Source organism: Synchytrium microbalum (genome assembly GCF_006535985.1).
Source record: "Synchytrium microbalum strain JEL517 chromosome Unknown SmJEL517_scf0051, whole genome shotgun sequence".
In the NCBI taxonomy this organism is placed as follows: domain Eukaryota; kingdom Fungi; phylum Chytridiomycota; class Chytridiomycetes; order Synchytriales; family Synchytriaceae; genus Synchytrium; species Synchytrium microbalum.
The window spans coordinates 155131-173673 of NW_022158400.1; the positions used below are offsets into that span (position 1 = coordinate 155131).

The following is an 18543-nucleotide window of genomic DNA, read 5'->3' on the forward strand; positions in this document are numbered from 1 at the left end:
GGATATTATACTTTGATTCGTTCCGCCTTGGGAAATCCAGGTAGACACGGTGTTGGTGACGGTGTTTGGATCGAATCCTGGTTGGGCTGACAGGAAGTCTTTGGTATCTAGATGGAATTTGACAGGTTATTGAGGGGAGAATGGTCGAGAACTACTAGTAAACTACTAGTAAACACAACTTGTCGTGTCGTACATACCATGATTCCAAGTCACTGTTTTAAGACCCATGGCAGCCATGACTCCCAACACGTTATAGTTTGTAAATCCATAAGGAGGCTGTGTGCATACAAAGCTTGTTAGTTAAATTCTTGTGCCATAAAAATCTTGTTCGTACCCTCATGAAGGTTGGTTCAACCTAGAAAGAAGATGCTTTGAGCAAACATGCCTGATGCAATTCAAACGAAATTATCAAACATACTCCAGTTGTCTCATTTATAATCTTGATCGTCCATAGCATCTCGGATATAATTTGAGGCACGGTGCGATTTGTCAGATCTGGATGACTCCAAGTCTACCAAAACATTCTGATGAGTTAAACTTTGGTTATGAAGGCAGTTTCATATTCACTTACATGTATGCCTATTTGATGTCCTCTTGCAATTATTTGGGCAGGGACGAGAGGATGGTCAATTATTCTTGATCCGATCAAGAAGAAGGTGACCTTGACGCCGACCGAGTCCAGGAAGTCGAGAAGTGGTAGAGTATAGTCGCTAACGGAGGAGGAAGCAGTGTTAGACCAGTCAGCCAAAGTGAGTTGATGCTACATGTGCCACACAATGACGCTTGTATGCGTCTTCATAACGTACCTCGGCTATGAGAAGGTATCATAGGTTGGACGAATAAAAGAAGAATCTGGTTAGCTCTCTTGTGTTCGTCACCACATTGTTGCAAAGTGCAGCTTCGCAAAACGGGTAGCCCGGAATGGAGGCAACTACATACCCCATCATCATAACTACATAAATATGATTCAGTTAGTAACTAACACCCGATATCCAGTACACAATTGTACATCCTTCCATCCTCAAAGGATTGTGGCTGAATGGCCCAAAAAGTAGCACCAGTTTCCACAAAACATGATGGACTTACGAGATGCCCCATTGGCCTTTGCTGCCGCATTGAGTGATTGGTTGGTATATCTGCAGGCCGGATTTGGTAGCTGGGTCATATAAGGACGTCCTGTATATCAAGTAGTAAAGTAAGTATTTTGACGATGCTCTTACTCATGCAAAAAGATGCACTACCATAGTGGATTTGGCGGTGGAGTGATGTCCTTTGGGGGATATGTGTTGTTGTCGAGAGCTAGGCCATCCCTCGCCCTGAGCAGCGCGAAAAACAAGACCAACCACCACATGCTTGTGTTGTGTGTAGATGTTTGGGTGCAGAAGAAGAATGGGACGGAGGAGGTGTGCTTTTCTGGAATTGTGTCGCTGTCTACGGTAGATCTAGGTGTGCATTAGATGACAATCACATTACGATGGCAGGATCTGTGGAGACTAGGCTAAAAATGATATTTTTATAAAAAATTTCAATTCATGACCATGACGCGATATATAGAGACAATATAATGCTAAGTTCTAATAATCATAATGTTCCCTCATGAAAACGTCTTATAATATCCAGATCCAGGTCCAGATCGTTGGATGATTGAACATATTCCTTGATGTGGCGGTGTACCTTGCTACCAACAAACAGAACATCACGACGTCTGTTAAGAAACGAGGCAATTGGAAAGGTAACGATTTCCGCCTTATGCACCGTCATATTTCCCAAATTGACGACATTGTTTGTATCTCTTCGCACCCTGTTTGGCTAGGTGCTAACATCATCTTCCCAAAAGGAAGAATCGTAGGCTAACCAAACTTGGAACTTGGAGAGCACATCGGGTTTAATACAGAAAAGGAGATACTGCAATAATGGAACACGGTAAGAGCCTTCATATCAATCGTCTGTCTCTCTGCTAGCACTTGTTTTCTTCTGCCTTCTACTCGTGGAAGCTGTCATCATAAAAGCTGTCATGCGCTGGGAGCACTTTATAACTCAAAAACTCGACTCTAGCAACGAAGCTAACGGTCAGTTCATCAATGTAGATGATATGAATGGTGCTAGGAAGAGGACTGCCGATGAAGCTGATCTCGCTTCTCACGAAGCAACATTCGTCCAAGAAGAAGCAGATGACGACGATGACGAATCTGGTGGTGTAGAAGAAAGTGGAAAGAGCACTAAACGATCTGGACGTCGTAAAATCAAGATTGAATTCATCGAAGACAAGTCCCGTAGACACATTACCTTTTCGAAAAGAAAGGCTGGCATCATGAAAAAGGCATATGAGCTCTCTACGCTTACTGGTACCCAGGTGCTCTTACTCGTCGCTTCCGAAACCGGTCATGTATATACATTTGCTACCCCGAAACTACAACCACTTATCACTCAACCTACTGGCAAGAATCTTATTCAAGCTTGCTTGAATGCTGCTGAGACCATGCCAGTAGGATCTTCATCCGGTCCCATAGTGCAGCAGCTATCTCAAACACGACCAACACCTCCACTTGTACAACAACAGCAACAACAAAACCAGCAAAAGAAACAACCCTCATCTAGATCGTCGCCAGTCCTCGCACCTCAACAACAGGAACCACAACATGTATCAGAACAACAACTACACAATAAATTAGGTACTACAGCACCAGCACCATCATCATCGTCTACTACTCTCCAACAGGCCCGTCCTAGATCACCCTCAGACATTCATTCTACTTCTCGTGGCGCTGGCAACATCGTATACGAAGCATACGGAAATTCTATACCATCCATCAATACATCGTCTCATACAGGTTCCAATACTCCATCGTTATCATCTCACTATGCTTATGCGCAGTACTCGCTTCCTGATGATGGCAAAGGACAACAGCCATATGCCCCCAAGGTAAAAAAACATGCATGGACAGATTGGATTGACGTGGTTCTCAGCACTCACACTCTGCACTTCTTAGTTTTATGAAGGTCCTCCTCCCACCACTGGCTACTATCCATCTGTATCATCGTCCTTTACCAACGCACCACGCCCAATGTATAACCCGATATATGCTGCCCATCCTCGATCGGCAGCTCCACCACCAACAAACCTCAACCACGAAAGTAAATAGGTTATAAAAAAACAAGAAATCAGGAGAATTTTTTTGCTTCATAGTATCATAGTGACAACCAAACAACTAAAAGAAATATATTTGGAGTCTTTGAAAACAAAGACTTTTTTATCGTGTGCAAGTCTATTATGCTACATTGTCTACAGAATTACATTTTTCACCAAACTGACGGTTCAACCATAGCGGACACTGCTGCGAGAAGGATCAAACCAGTCTGGATATGTATTTGACGGGTTGGTATTCACAACCACAGATTTGATCTGTGTATACGAGTTGAATGCCTCTTCACCATTCTCTCGTCCATACCCACTATTCTTAAACCCTCCAAATGGGGACGACGGGTCGTTCTAATATAATGAGAAAAGATCAGAGTGATATAAAGTATCGTCAAATGTGATTTTTTTGGCTGCACCTTGTGATGGTCATTAACCCAAACAATCCCAGAATCAAGCTGCTCCGCCACTCTATGTACCCGTCCGACATCTCTCGACCATACCGACGCGGCTAGACCATACTCTGTATCATTCGCCAGCTCTATAGCATGTGCCTCGTCCTTGAATGGCACAAGCACGATACACGGCCCAAACAATTCTTCCCTCCAGCATGGATTTGATAGGATGTCAGCAGTTAGCGGTGGTGGTAATGACAAGACGGTTGGTTGTATGTAATAGCCCTTGTCGAACAGTTGATTTCCACCACATTCTAGTATCGCTCCGTTTTCGATACTTGAGGATAAGATACTTTGGATTTTGTATAACGATTGGCGGGATATGACGGGACCAATGTCAGTAGAGGGGTCCAGTGGTGGGCCAACTTTGAGAGATTGGACTTTTGCGACTAGTTGGGTTTTAAATTCTTCATAGATTCGTTCGTGGACCTAGGAGGAACGAGGCGAAAAAAGTAGAGTTCAGCCACGACATGCAATGAACAGAGGAATGCCAGAGTACACCACGTACAAGTATCCTTGCAGCCATAATACAAGTCTGACCCGACGCAATCATCGAAGCAAACACTGCTCCTCTAACTACATCGTCTATCGCCACATCATCAAACACAATCATCGGTGCTTTGCCTCCAAGCTCAAGTGTAAGCATCGCCAAGTTCCGTCCAGCCAATTCCCCAATTGCCCGTCCAGCAATAGTCCCACCAGTCAAATCAATCTTCCGTATCGCCGGATGCGATGCCATAGCCATGGCCACCTCTTTACCACCTGTAACTACATTGATTACACCATTAGGAATACCAGCCTCTTTCGCCATTTCCGCAAACAGCAATACGGATACAGGTGCCAGCTCAGACGGTTTGATGACTATAGTGTTGCCCGCTGCGAGTGCAGGCGAGAGTTTCTTGACCGCAATCAGCAATGGGTGATTGAATGGTGTTATGAGACCTACTACACCTAGCGGCAGCCTCCTCGTGTAGTTCAGCATGTTGTTGCCTCGCATTGGCACGACGCGTCCTTCATGGACTGTTGCTAGTGACGCGAAATAGTCTAGCCATTCAGGGAGTCGAGATAGCTGGGTTCGTAGTTCTCTGAATGGTCGTCCCGTTTGTAAGGCTTCGAGTTCAGCTAGTTCTGGGATCCGGGATTGGAGCTTCGAGGCTAGATTGCGTAGCAGGATGGCTCTATCCCGTGATTCGATTTTTGACCATGATTTGAATGCGTTTTGGGCGGCTTTGGCAGCGAGATCGACGTGTTTGGGGAGGCCTTGTTGGATTGTGGTGAGGAGTTGTTCGTTATGTGGTGATTCAACTTTGATTCTATGTGGATGTGAAAGGTGTAAGAAGCACAGTGTCAAGTATTTGGGTGAAAATGTGCTTCAAGTCATCGAAAGAGTTGTAGTGATGCTGATAACTACTGTATCCCGCTTCAAAAAGATGAAAAGTAGCAAACAATTAGCGAGAAGGTGAAGTTCACACACACCTATTTGATGTGTCTTGATCGTTGTGAATTTGTCCATTAATCCACATGCCATAATGAGGTCTGAATTTGGATGATGTAGAGTAGCTCCTTCCATAAATAATATTATTCCCTAGTCCCGTCAGTCGCCTCATGTTTGTTGATGTTTTGTGACACACATTTTTGGCTCATGAATTGCAACACTTTTGTAAACGAAACGAGATAAGACAACAACTTGCAATACTAGCTACTATCACTATCTATCAGACACTATCAACGCATTCAAAATGATGTATCGCGTGCCCTGGAGGCTCGCAAAGATGCAAACTACACAACCTGCCAGCATCCAGGTTCGGGCTCTCGCTTCCATTGCTTCCCTTCAAAATCACAAATACTTGAATGTACGGCACCTAATTATTGCTTTTATTTTCTTATCTATTCAAGTACACTATGTCTAATTCCACTCTCCTAGCTGCCATTGGTGGACTTTCAACAATTCGTCACTGGAACCCGTCGTGACAAACGTGTCTGCTCGGATGCTATATTGAAGGGCTTACGAGAAGAAGGATTCTTGTACTTGACTGGTCACGGACTCGATCAAGCACAGATCGATCACGTCTTTCAACAGGTACGCAATCACACATGATAGAGCTCTTTTTCACGTGCTGATACCTGCACTTTTAATTACCACTAGTCAAAATGGTTTTTCAACTTGTCAATGGCTGAAAAGGTTGCCTACTGTGTCGTTTATTGGTGCTACAACATTCCTCATTAACCCATTACTTCCTACTTAGAACAAACTGGCATGGCAATCTCCTGAAGCAAACCGTGGTTATGTGGCCCCAGGACGAGAAAAAGTATCTCAATTAAAAGATCCAAAGGATGTCGCACAGCTACGCACTCAAAGCCCAGACTTGAAGGAATCTCTTGAAATTGGACGTGAACCATCGCCAAACAATTATGTAAACAATTGGCCAAAGAATCCGGAATTCAAAAAGACAATGATGGAATTCTTTGAGGTAGATTATTCACGTCGTGGCGTATGATAAAATACTCGAACTCACACTTATACACATTTACAAGTCTGCTCATCTACTTCATCTCGAAATCATGAATGCCCTCGCTCTCTCCTTGAATCTTGGAAACAGATTCTTTGATGAATTCTGTGGAGCAAAAGATCATAACCTGAGGCTGCTTCACTATCCAGCAGTCCCCAAAAACCTATTGGACAAGGATGGCCATTCGCGTGCAGGAGCGCACTCTGACTATGGAACGCTTACACTGCTCTTTCAAGACGACAAGGGTGGTCTCGAAGTCAAGGACAAACATACGGATCAATGGGTTCCTGTCCATCCTATACCTGGCACTATTGTCATCAATGCTGGTAAGGGAACACCGTTGTATTGAGAGTTTGAGGAATTTCTAATACGATATTTACACTAGGGGATCTCTTGGCTCGATGGGCAAATGATACAATCACTTCGACAGAACACCGAGTCGTCTCGCCACAAACGTCTACAGCAGACAAAAACAGCTATGACGAGAGATACAGTGTTGGTTCGTAACCAGTGTTGATAAATGTCCTCCATGTCAAAACGGTCAACTAATAGTTTGTCATAACCACAATCTAGTCTTCTTTTGCAATCCAAACTTTGATGCCGAGATCAAGGTGTTGCCATCATGTTCTGGAAAGACGAATCCTCCTCGATATGAACCAGTCAACACTCACAGGTAAGAGTCTCTCTCTTCTCCCGATCTTCGCATTTCAGCCTCGCTGACCAGTGTAATATTGTATAGGTACTTGACTGAACGACTCTCAACTACGTATTGAGTCTCGTGTCTCGCTATGATGAGCAAGCGCCATTATCATGTATCTTTGCTTTTCGTTGTGTCGTTTATCATGAGCAAGCGTCCAGTATTATGTACCTTTTGCTTCCCGGTCGGTCTTTTTTACATACTTTCAAATATTACATATTCAGCAGTGATAAAAAGTGAAGACTGAAGTTTTGTGTAAGGCGTCTTTTTTGGTGTTGGGCCTTCTTGTTGGTGGGTTGGTCCCCAATCAGAGTGATTTTCTCAAGCCAAACCTGGATTTTTGAACAAGCGACCAAAAGTTAGTCACTGCTTCGTACATACAGTTCATCAGTCATGGAGAAGGCTCTGCGTATAGATGATATTTTACACGTCGTCTTCACCTTCCTGGACAAGCCTTCGCTCTTAAATTCAAGTTGCGTCAATCACTTGTTTAATGAAATTGCCAGGAAGCATTTATGGCGGTCGGTCAGCGTTGATACTTCGATTCCAACTGGTAAGCATATTTCACGAGATTTGTTACTTCAGATGTTAGCTTTAACACGTTTGGTTTGTAGAGGTAATGACGATTGGAATTTCAGCCCTCGAAAACGCTTCAACGCTTCGAATACTACGCGCTGTACACGGACAACCATTAATTGCTCCTTGTATAAGGCATTTGGATTTGATTCTTGACAATCACAAGTACGTTTTGTCTCATTCAATCATCCACATCAAAACAAGCCTGACCCAAAGTGAATTAAATAGACATCTTGGCGATAACGGCTCCTGGAATAACGAAGGCCTCTTGCTATCTTTCCTCGAAACCGCAACTAGAATACTGAAGAGACTGACTCGATTAACCAGCATTTCTGTGCAGGTCAGGATGGACTTGGAAGGCCTCGAAGACAATCCAGCACAGACATTAAAAACACTGACAGCATTGGTTGACGCTATACGAAACACCCGTGCACAAGTATCATTCATCCTTGATCAAGATACCGTGGCATCGACAGACATGTTGGGCCTTTCAAACGAACACCCCTCGCCACTAAATCCAGCAACCTGGAGCTGCAACATCTCCAAACTCGAGTTAAATTTCTTGCAATTCATGGACACATACACTATCGAGCTTGCCCAAGAGCACGTCAACATGCTCCTGTCGACGCTCCAGCCACTAAAAGACGTATCGCTGAGCTTCATGCCTGTAAACCAAACCACACTGGACCTGCTCACGACTCGCCACGGCCAGAGCTTACTCTCACTATGCATCGCGAACGCCCGCGTAATGGGCGAATCGATAAACAAGCTGCTCCAACACTTGCCCAACTTGACTCGCTTCGTCAATATCGATACCATGATGCCCACCGAGCGGTATATAGACTCATCGGTAATACTGCAATGTCGCAACCTCGCTGTGCTGAGCATCCCAACCAATTCCGTCGACCTGCTTCAAGCTGTCGCTCGATCGTGTATGGAGCTCGTGGTGCTGGATCTCGTCAACGGTTCATCTCCCGACCTGGATCAGGCTATCCACGGTATACTGCTCTCGTCAGCAAAGAGTTTGGAGCAAGTCGCCGTATCGTTATCGTCACCGGCCATCCTTGCTCAGACATCCATACCGAATCTCAAGAGGCTACAGATTGAATCACCGTTGAAGGAACACGCTAGACTTATCACGAAGCTGGTGGTTGCGCAATCAAGGAAGCTGCGAGATGACATGAGCTTTATATTGAGATCTACTGATGGATGGGAGACGCCCGAGTGGACTGTGTTGAGCCATTCGCCTGAACTCTTGGAGCATGGGACACTGGATAATGCTATGAAACCTATGGGGATCAAGACACGATACTTTTCAGCATCGGCTATTCGTAAACTTAGCAGGCGAATCGCTAGTAGTGGGGATGGGGTTGAGTTGCAGGAAGCGCGTGGATTGTTTCAAGGTCTTGATTAGGTGTGACCAACAATAGATTACAACAGCGATACAATTCTGTTTCAGAAGTTGATCCACAGAGTTTGTTTAGTTTTTTAAAGGGGTGTTTCAGAGCTTGACCTTCCCACCCACGACATCATTATACTCTTTCACTCCAAACGGCTTGTACGTGTTCGTCTTGTCATCAAACATATACACCTTATCCTGGTACTTGCGTATATCAATGCCTTCAGCACGCAAACCCGTCTATCAAAAGCAAAGAACAAATCAACATAAATATCCAGTCAAGTTTGATTTCAAACAGCATATCCCCACCTTAACGAGCTTGTACGTCCCCGTAAGCTCAAAGTTCTGTGAGCTGCGAATACGAATCCATAGCGGTACGGCGTATTTGGGTAGTTCTTTGGCAACGTATTTACCAAGTGCGGCCATGTCGAATTTTTCATCTACGACGAGGGCCGCCATTCCAGCGCGTCCGTCCATGTTAGGTACTTCGGCACCGTATACGTTTGATTCGACGATGCCGGGGAATCTAAAGACACAGGGATTAGAAAACAAGAGAAACGCTATGGTTAGAAACAAAAAAGAGCAGTTGTGCGTGTTCACTTACTGGTCAAGCAAGTCACCAATCTCACTAGTTTTAAATTCAGGTTAGCATTCTCACGCTTTGCGTGTAATATGACGAGTGATGCTTACTTTGTCGAACAGTTCTCGCCCTTCCATCTGAACGTATCTCCAATGCGATCAACAAAGTAAAAGAAGCCTCGAGCATCCTGCCTCAAAATATCTCCACTCCTGTGCCAGCAATCGCCCTTCCTAAATTTCCATAAAGTCGTTCAGCGAAAAAATGTCATGGAACAAAAAACGCAAATGCATTTCGATGATGCCAAACCCACTTGAACACATCCCGCAACAGCTTCTTCTCCGTCGCTTCGTTATTATTATGATACCCGACAAACACCCTCCCCTTCGCAGCATCGACCTCATTGATAAACTCTCCAGGCTCATTCACGTCAGCCTCCACACACAACCCATCTGCTGTACGAACAGGCTTTTCACCATCATAGTCGAATTTAATGATTCGAGACGTTTGCAACAGGCGCATCAAGACACCGAGTTGACCGATACTTCCGGCCGTGTCGGGAGACGTGCAGTGGTGGGAGATTCCACCTAGTCCGTCCTAATGAAGAAAGATTAGGTTATAGATTATAAGCCAGACATTGCGGTAGACAGATTGCAAACGTACTGTTGCACCATAGAACTCATTTATTTCTTTAATGCCAAATCGCTCTTGGAACTGCAGCCAGCAGTCTGGTCGTAGACCGTTTCCGATGGCTGCACGGACGTTGTGAGCGCGGTCAGATGGATCTGGAGGAATGGCAAGCAGATATCTGGCAACCTCTCCAATACTATATCATAAAAGCTATCAGCGATCGTGCAAAACTGTATAATACCACCACACAAAACACCTACTATTGGCAATAAGTAGCATTGTACTTTGCGCAATCCTTGAAATAGTTCCTGGCAGACAGTTTCCTTTGCACGATAACCGTCATGCCCATTCTGAAGCCGGCCAACAGCGCCATAGCACCACCAGCTGAATGATATAACGGAAGGGGCGTGTATATACGATCGGAGTTCCTGTATCGTCCCCATGCAGCGATAAATACACCAGCACCAATTGTCGCTCCATGTAATATGGTAACTGGCTTTGGGAGACCCGTCGTTCCACTACCACAAAACAAAGACATATTTCAGCTCCCCATAACGCTCTTTCTATCAATTGAATCCGTAATACCTTGTATAGATAAACAGCATCAAATCAGCAGGAACTGCCGCACTTCGAATCTCATACGGAATCTGAGTCGCAGGGTACTGCTCACGTAGCTGCGCAATAGACATATTAGAAGCCCAATCTCCAGCAGCCTGATTTCCAAAACAAATCATCCTGGCTGAAAGTCCAGAGGAGACATCTTTGACATGCTCACTCATGTTGTCTCCAAACACAATGACATCGCCCGTTGCTACTTTCAAGCAATGGAGCAAGGCGTTCGAGCGTAGATTGAAGTTGACGCCTGCTGAGCAGCATGAGATTCTGTTTTCGTGTCGTTTGGGACAGTTGGTGAGATAGTTTACGTAGAGTCTTTGGAGGGTTGGGAACGTACTTGACGATACCCAGCATAGCAATGACGTATTCAGGCGAGTTCTCCACCATGAGTGGAACGATTTCTAAGAGTTTATGGTGAGGTTATCCAATTGACGACAGCTTGTCTTGACTGCCGCAGACAGACATGTTCCTGTCCGTCACGCCCAAGTTGCTCTGGGCATTCAAGTGACTTACGCTTTGGTTTCACGCCCATCTTTAGTAGATAGTTGCCCCATCTGTTGCTGTCTTCGTCGAGTTGTCTGTATGTCCAACTCCTGCCATCCTGTCAAAAACACGTAGGTTGGTACATTTGTTGCATCTGAGTAGCAACCTCCAAACTGAATTCACCTCAGCGAAAACGAAAGCTTCCTAAGTATGCGAAGAAAATGGTGTCAGGCGTCATAGTGTCATCAAACCAAGACACAAATGAACGGGATCCAAGAGACACCATCAAGAATGAAACAAGCCAAAACAATACCAACCTTATCTGGAAACGCCTTAACCATCGGCTCCCAAACCACAGTAGTCCAGTTCCCACTCTGCGCAAGTGAAACCTGCACAGTCTCTGCCATACCAGGCTGCTGGCGTTCAAGTACATCTAAATCTGCGGAAAGACCTGGATTCCATTTGTCAATTAAGTTGTTTCGTGCATTGATTACAATGTCAAGCGCTTACCCAACCATTGATCGAGATACTCAATTGGGTCCGTCTTTGGGTTTGCTGTGATGTCCTTTTTGGGAGAGACGGTCTTGTTTATAATGCCGGGAGCTTCCCAGTGAGCTGTTCCGGGCTTGAATTTTTGTGGTATCGCGAGTGCCATCTTATATTTGTCTCTGAGCTTTGTGAGTCGTGGAAATCGCAGCTTGAGCGTGATGTGATACAAAGAACAACTGGCTGAGGCTCACGTTTTGGCATTTACCATTTCGGCATCGAATTCGTCATGTTTTCGAGCGATCTAGCTCATCATCACTTCTAACTCTCGTGGCAAAACGCAAAAACGTCAAAAAAGACACGTCTTAAAGATGTTGCTCTATTTTGAAACAGGCTTTCAAAGTGTGATTTCTTGGCGGGCCCAAGCTGCCACAATTTGATTTGCAATGGCGTAACCAGGGGGCATCCAGAATTTAGGTGCTGGCTTCTCACTTTCAGGAGCACCTTCTGTCCTTACGTCAATTGTTTGAGACGCATTCAAGCTCTCCAGTACTTCTTCACGCGTAAACCATTGGGCGTCGTCGAGTTCTACAGAGAAATTTCAACCAATGTATGAGACTTTCAACAATAGTATGAGGCGCATGATTGCATCGTGTGAAATCTATAATATTTGTTACCTTTATCTTCTAGATGAATGGAGTCAGTCAAGGCCATTGCTACACATCCAATCATGAGGGAATTGGGGAATGGCCATGGTTGCGAACTGTGATAGATCACTTTTCCTACTTTCACGTTCGTTTCTGTCATAAACAAAAAAAGTCAAACGGTCAAATTTATTTGTTCGTCACATCACCAGAACGACCAGTAGCCACGATTTCCCAAATCATACCTTCCCAAGCCTCACGTCTGACACCTTCCTCCAAGCTCTCTCCAGCTTCGAGAAATCCGGCAATACACGAATACATCTTTGCGGGCCAAACTTTCTGTCGACCAAGCACGCAACGCTTGCCATCACTTGACACGATACAGACGATAATCACAGGATCAGTTCTATCAAAACCAAAATTTCAGTTGTGCGTTTTCAATAAACAACGTGGTCAAGCCCAAAGTACAAACCTTGGATATTGAAAGTTTTGAACTCCACGCCCATTACTCAAGCACGACGCATTCGGGCACTTTCTTTTGTATCCAGCCTCCTCACTAGTTGTCTTGCTGCCGCACATTGGGCAGAATGGGTGTCGCAAATTCCAGTCCAATAGAGCTCGCGCCTGAGCGACGTACGAAGCCTGGAGAGGTCCCAGTTTAAATGACGTTGGGCGAGCGTCAGAGAATTTGCCGAGTCCTTTAGTCTCAATATCTAGCATTGCAAAACGTGGTTAGCGAAAGCATTTGACAGACTGACACTCGAATAAACACTTTGAAAGGAACAACGATGAGATTAGTTACATTGCAACATCTTGTCATTAGACGTAACATCTATAGCCCAATATACTCGATTCTCATCCGACTCATCGACACCCATCAATACGGGTTGCATGGAAGTCCAACTATCGTCGCTAACAGTACCATCTTCACCAATAGCAGCAAGAATGTCCTGATACGATAAATATGCCAGTTCGGCTGTTTCAGCAGCAGGGTCCACGTACAACACATGCAACTTCTGGTCTGTATTGTAGAAAATGTGTCAGCAAGCGTGCTTTAACAACATGACATTCACGATTTGCTTATGCGTACGTGCTAGGTATCTTGTCCTCTCATTAGCTTTCAGCTTGGCGAGTTCTGCCTTGTCTGTTCTCACCACCGACTGAACAAGTTGATGAAACACACAAGCGGTGAGATACGATGCATCTGAAACTTGGAGATAGACAATACCTTTCGATTAAGGTTATTTCCGCTGTAAAAATTACCAAAGTTGTGGGGGTCTAGTGCAGAACTGAGTGAGCTTTCACCATTTGTCATACAAAGCGAGTTTGGCTGATTCCAGGCCAATTCTCTATGTCTAGAACGACATAGACGGCTGCAAGCTAGACTGAGCTACTTACCTAGCGAGTGGTGTCCCGTCATTGTTCCAAAATTCTTCCAAAATCTGTTTTACCGTTAAAACCAAAATTTGTGACTTTTAAGGACAAGCAGAAAGACAAACATCGTTCCCATTTCGTTCAAATTTATGAAAACTACCAAGTGTTACATTTGGTCGCTCTAAAAACAAAATTGGAAGCTCAAACACGGTTTGGCATCAGGATTGTTGATAATGACAAACCGAAGCTCCTTCGACATAGTCTTTGGAACCGTTGGCAGACTCAGTTCACTTTGAATACAAGATGGCGACGCGTTTCATCTTTTACCTTGCCCGCAAACTTGAAATGTGCTTGCACTCAGGAGCGAGGCTCTACAACTCCCAGAAATTCAGACTTGCTCTATGGGCATAGGTGGAAGTATACTTAATAGTAACGTCGTCGTTTTGAACTCCTCACGAAAGAATGATTGCTAGACGCACGGCTGCCATTCACAGTTTCTTATATTCTCAAATCCAAAGTGCGTCACAACACAGATTGTCAGCGCTGACTCATTTGTTTCTCCACAGTAAGTTAATTTGCGACGGAATGTCAATGGAATTCTGTTTTCAATTACATATTGACGTATTGTAATCTCCTGTTGTTACCAAAAGAATATGAATCTTTTCTACATAGGAAGTTTCAACGTTTCTTGCATAGCCTGACGGATACTACAAACGTCACAGGTGCATCCAACAACCAAGAGCTACTTTCCCAAAATGCGTTTTTCTTTACTTAAATAACCTTGTACAATTGGTTTTGATACTTTAAAAAGGATACATAACAGCAAGAGATGATGGAATGGAATAATTGGATTTACAAAGACACTGTATCAATCAAATCCACTGATGGTCGATGGAACCCAGGTGATTGTGATACGGGTGACGATCTAATCGAGATTGTGATTTGGCGTGGAGGAAGCTCGTCCATCATGGAGCTACTAGATTGTATAGATTCCGGTACCGCTGCTCGTTCAGCGATACTGGGACACAGGCATCCAGCGGGAAAGCGACCGCGTCTTTTGCTATTGAGATTCCAACCTGTGCATATGGTGCCGTCTGGGGATACGGATTCGATTACTAGGAGGTCGTTGGGCCTTATGCGGATATCGTCTGGATGTGGTGGTGTTCCAGGAGTAGCCGGCCTGGTTAAACAAGTATATTTAGTTTTCTTGGTTAATAGCCATGGCTTGATTCAAACAACAGATCAGAAGACTGACCTAAAATCAACAGCAGCTCGATATGTTTGACCCTGGATTATACGCTGTTGCTGCTGCACCTTGACTGTATCAATCAGCAAGGTTTGCTCCCACCACCGTCTCAAATACGGCGATTCCAACATGACGATCGACGACACATCACCTTTATCGCCAGTCACACTAGACCCGTCTTCATACGAACCACCCATGAATCCTCTAGCGCTATCCGTCTTTCCCCTATACGCATCATCAGATGCATTACGTCGCCTATACGAGATGAAGAATCCAATAGCCAGAATCAAGAGCACAAACGCTAACGAGGCACCGATACCGAGCCCAACAGCAGATTTCAGCCCGGAATCAGACGTTGCTGCTGGTGAGATGACGGGCCGTGGCTGCCACGGTGTTGGAGTTGACGGCGCTTTACATATTGGCGTTATCCTATCGAATTGGCATGATACAAAAGTGTTTCCGGGATCTATGCAGCTAAACTGATTTCCAGCGAATGAGCATGATGTGTTGTCGGCCATCAGGTTGTTCTCTATGCCAGCACCTCCCAAGGGTGGCATTGGTCCAGTCAGTCTGTTATTGTCTACGTGGAGGGTCAGATTTAGCACATGAACTTTGCATGCGAATTATTGACGTGCTACTCACTGAGGAAGATACTTTGCAGAGTAGCAGATGTAAAATTGTAAAAGGAATCTGGCACCTCGCCATTGAGAGAGTTATGGGACAAGTCCCTACGCAAAAAGAAGGATCGAGTCAGCTATGTATATGCCATATGCTTGAGAGCTTGATCACTCACAATTTGTACAGCTTTGGAATGGAAGGAATGTCCTCTGGGATGAGACCAGTGAGTCCAGGGTTGCCAGTCACAATTCTGTATTAACGAAAGCATGTGTTAGAGAGGCAATGCAACATTCTCGGCGAGCGGCGATGCACATACAATGCAAACAAGTGTGTCATTGAGCTCTATAGACATGTATGGGTATATTAGCCTAGATCTACCGGACTGCCTTTTGCAGCATGAAACAAACGATACATACTAAAACATCCTCGGGAAGCTGGCCAACCAAATTGTTCGCAGTGAGATTACTAGAATGAATGTACAAAAAGGGTTACCACGCATGTATGGTGGTGTGTGATGGTGGTGATAGTTTGGGTTGATTAAATAGGTGGGAGATTGTCCCCCTTTTGATGTGAAATGCAAAACAGGATGATGCATAGCCAACATACATGAAGAGCACCCGTGAATCTCTATTACAAGTGATGCCGGAAGCGTAACAGCAGTCTCCGGGGTTTGTCCATCCATCCCAACCAGAGTTGTCAGTCCAGTTAGATCCGCCAGCGAGTTGGTATAATGTTGCCAATGGGCCTAAGCAGTCGTCTAATGGCGTGTCGGTTGTAGCCATGAAGACGGCTGAAACCTCTATATTGAGGCCAGTTCTCGATATGTAGTCTCTAGCGCAGATGTTTTAAGTTGCAGAATGTAATAATGCGGCTTTGCGAAGCAACAAACCCCAGCTATTTAAAAAAAAATTGAATCATCATGTAAGGTAAAAGAACCAGTTCCTATGTTGATCTAACTCTTGCCCTTCACGTAGATGAATCCGCTACTCTCTGCTTTGGTGTCTTTGTCTGAAAACGCGAGGGACTACGCAGGCCCAATTCAACAACACTACAAACTACCTTCATCTCTGGAATTTTCCAGACTTATATCTTCAAACTGTCCAGCAATATTCAGGAAATGTGCTCCTGAAATGTTTTCTAACGCAATGCAAAAATGGACATCAAAAGAATATCTGCAATCAAAGCTCCACAACGATGTGACGGTGACCGTTACTCCAAATGGGCTGGCTGATGCTATATTGGATGACAAGTTTGTCTTGCCCCACGAGCTGAAGATGCCAATTGGAGACGTCTTGGATCGCATAACCAATTCTGAAAAACACGACGATGATGCCGTGTTTTACGTCCAGTCGCAAAACAACAATATGGGTATTGATGCTGACTTTAGTGTACTTTTCCAAGATATTCCTCAGGACATCCCGTTTATGACTGAGGCATTGGGTAACAACTGGAAGACACGTCACTTGCACAAACACTGACACACATTCTCTACCAGGAAGGAGTCCAGATGCCGTCAATTTATGGATTGGAAACAGCAGAGCGGTCACGTCGTGCCACAAGGATCATTACGAGAACATGTATGTCGTCTTGGCTGGATCAAAAACCTTCACATTGATTCCGCCAACAGAGGCGTGGTGTTTGAGCGGTACGCCCGTTATCAGAAAATCTGAAACCTATACGTCACTAAGACTCTCGTCAATAGAGAGCATATTTCCAGTAGCGAAATACCAGCCATCAAACCTGCAATTCGATGGATTGACACAGTGGTCTATCGTTGACGTCGAGCCATCACAAAACACACCGTGGATTCCTGTGAATGTAATAGATCCCGGCTCCAAATATCCGTGGTTTTCAGAGTATTGTCGACCTCATACGTACGTTCGCTTATCCATCAGGTAGGCAACCGCACGTGCTGGAACTAGACTTACTCGAACGTTATCACATTAGGGTGATGCTCCATGCTGGCGACATGCTATACCTACCATCCTTGTGGTTTCATCATGTACAACAAACGTCAGAACCACTGGATGGTTTTTCTGCCGCTATTGCGATAAATTATTGGTACGATATGTCCTTTGACGTCAAACACGCCTATTTCTTGTTTGTAAAAGACCTTGAGAGTAAACTGCATCAAGACACCAACATGTAATTAGGCAAAAATTATATTTCATTCAGACCACTCTATGTATTTCCAGAGTATATAACCCATTCCTCAGCCCATGTAATCTTTTAACTGTATAAACTGTAATTAAAAAAACTATGTTGAAATTCCCACCAGTAAAACTAGAATGTCAAGTAGAACACAAGCTTGCTAGGCGTATTCCTCATCAAAAGTCGCAAGTCATCATCACCCATAAGATGAAGCAGTCGTCCAGTCTCGTCTCTAAACATGACATTGAAGACCTCGCCACTACCGTCCCCAGTCTTCTCTTGTAATTCATAAATCAGATCGTCGAATGAGAAGTCGACGGGCAGCTACCAAAGAACACATGTGAGATAATGCAAACGACAAAAAAAACCTGGCGCAAACAGAATGCATACCTTCATGGCATAAATCTCATCCCCCTTCACAACTTTAATCTTAACCATCTCGTCCCTTCTCGTACTCCCATACCCACGATCAGAAACCCCACCAATCAAATCCATGAGCGCCGTAGCGGCACCAACTTGTACAGACTCTCGCGTTTCTGGTAACCGATCATGGTCAGTCTGTCGAGCGGTGAGGAATTTGCGAACTGGAGGGGATTCCAACAGTCGTGGTGGCAATTTGATGAGGTCCTTTATATACACATCGAGCGCCTCTTGACGTCCTGCTGCCCACGTATGGTTGATTTCTCGGCCGGGAGGCTGCAAGAATGGGATGATTCGAGACTTGTTTCGACGGCCTGCTTCGGTGGGGAAGTGGCTCAATAGGTTGAACTATGTTATAAAGAATGTTTAGCACAAAAGCCAGCCGGTATTCTAACAAAATTCAAACTCACTTGAAGTTCCCAAAAGTCATCATATGTCCTATACAATATCTGCCGTATACCCTCGTTCCCAACCATTCCCCTAACAGGGGGCAGCAACAGCGCCAACTCTATCGTAAAGTAATACA

The 18543-nt window shown here is 44.7% G+C and overlaps 7 protein-coding genes across 7 annotated transcripts; 3 read left to right on the plus strand and 4 right to left on the minus strand.

Moving 5' to 3' along the window:
* Window positions 1-2014: 2014 nt before the first annotated feature.
* Window positions 2015-3143, plus strand: SmJEL517_g05524 (uncharacterized protein; the record flags this gene model as incomplete). The annotated part of the gene is made up of 2 exons (XM_031171450.1): window positions 2015-2923; window positions 2991-3143. The coding sequence occupies 2 exons, from the start codon at window positions 2015-2017 to the stop codon at window positions 3141-3143; spliced, it is 1062 nt and encodes a 353-aa protein (XP_031022600.1).
* A 173-nt stretch (window positions 3144-3316) lies between these two features.
* On the minus strand, window positions 3317-5198 carry SmJEL517_g05525 (uncharacterized protein; the record flags this gene model as incomplete). The annotated part of the gene is made up of 4 exons (XM_031171451.1): window positions 3317-3490; window positions 3556-4020; window positions 4100-4904; window positions 5068-5198. 4 exons carry the CDS (start codon window positions 5196-5198, stop codon window positions 3317-3319), a joined length of 1575 nt encoding a protein of 524 aa, XP_031022599.1.
* A 165-nt stretch (window positions 5199-5363) lies between these two features.
* On the plus strand, window positions 5364-6874 carry SmJEL517_g05526 (uncharacterized protein; the record flags this gene model as incomplete). The annotated part of the gene is made up of 8 exons (XM_031171452.1): window positions 5364-5444; window positions 5516-5671; window positions 5738-5773; window positions 5838-6062; window positions 6127-6427; window positions 6487-6600; window positions 6675-6774; window positions 6841-6874. The coding sequence occupies 8 exons, from the start codon at window positions 5364-5366 to the stop codon at window positions 6872-6874; spliced, it is 1047 nt and encodes a 348-aa protein (XP_031022598.1).
* A 2001-nt stretch (window positions 6875-8875) lies between these two features.
* On the minus strand, window positions 8876-11733 carry SmJEL517_g05527 (uncharacterized protein; the record flags this gene model as incomplete). The annotated part of the gene is made up of 13 exons (XM_031171453.1): window positions 8876-9013; window positions 9083-9299; window positions 9378-9401; window positions 9464-9583; window positions 9664-9947; window positions 10014-10176; window positions 10241-10498; window positions 10566-10842; window positions 10904-10996; window positions 11109-11196; window positions 11262-11282; window positions 11396-11529; window positions 11589-11733. The coding sequence occupies 13 exons, from the start codon at window positions 11731-11733 to the stop codon at window positions 8876-8878; spliced, it is 1962 nt and encodes a 653-aa protein (XP_031022597.1).
* Window positions 11734-11961: 228 nt separating this feature from the next.
* On the minus strand, window positions 11962-13628 carry NPY1 (NAD+ diphosphatase; the record flags this gene model as incomplete). The annotated part of the gene is made up of 8 exons (XM_031171454.1): window positions 11962-12152; window positions 12242-12364; window positions 12454-12614; window positions 12681-12921; window positions 13011-13229; window positions 13299-13368; window positions 13437-13486; window positions 13607-13628. The coding sequence occupies 8 exons, from the start codon at window positions 13626-13628 to the stop codon at window positions 11962-11964; spliced, it is 1077 nt and encodes a 358-aa protein (XP_031022592.1).
* An 806-nt stretch (window positions 13629-14434) lies between these two features.
* SmJEL517_g05529 (uncharacterized protein) lies at window positions 14435-16228 on the minus strand (the record flags this gene model as incomplete). Its single annotated transcript, XM_031171455.1, has 7 exons — window positions 14435-14762; window positions 14838-15408; window positions 15471-15556; window positions 15622-15696; window positions 15763-15788; window positions 15863-15911; window positions 16053-16228. 7 exons carry the CDS (start codon window positions 16226-16228, stop codon window positions 14435-14437), a joined length of 1311 nt encoding a protein of 436 aa, XP_031022591.1.
* Window positions 16229-16591: 363 nt separating this feature from the next.
* On the plus strand, window positions 16592-17595 carry SmJEL517_g05530 (uncharacterized protein; the record flags this gene model as incomplete). The annotated part of the gene is made up of 3 exons (XM_031171456.1): window positions 16592-16886; window positions 16942-17320; window positions 17394-17595. The coding sequence occupies 3 exons, from the start codon at window positions 16592-16594 to the stop codon at window positions 17593-17595; spliced, it is 876 nt and encodes a 291-aa protein (XP_031022569.1).
* Between the last annotated feature and the right edge of the window lie 948 nt (window positions 17596-18543).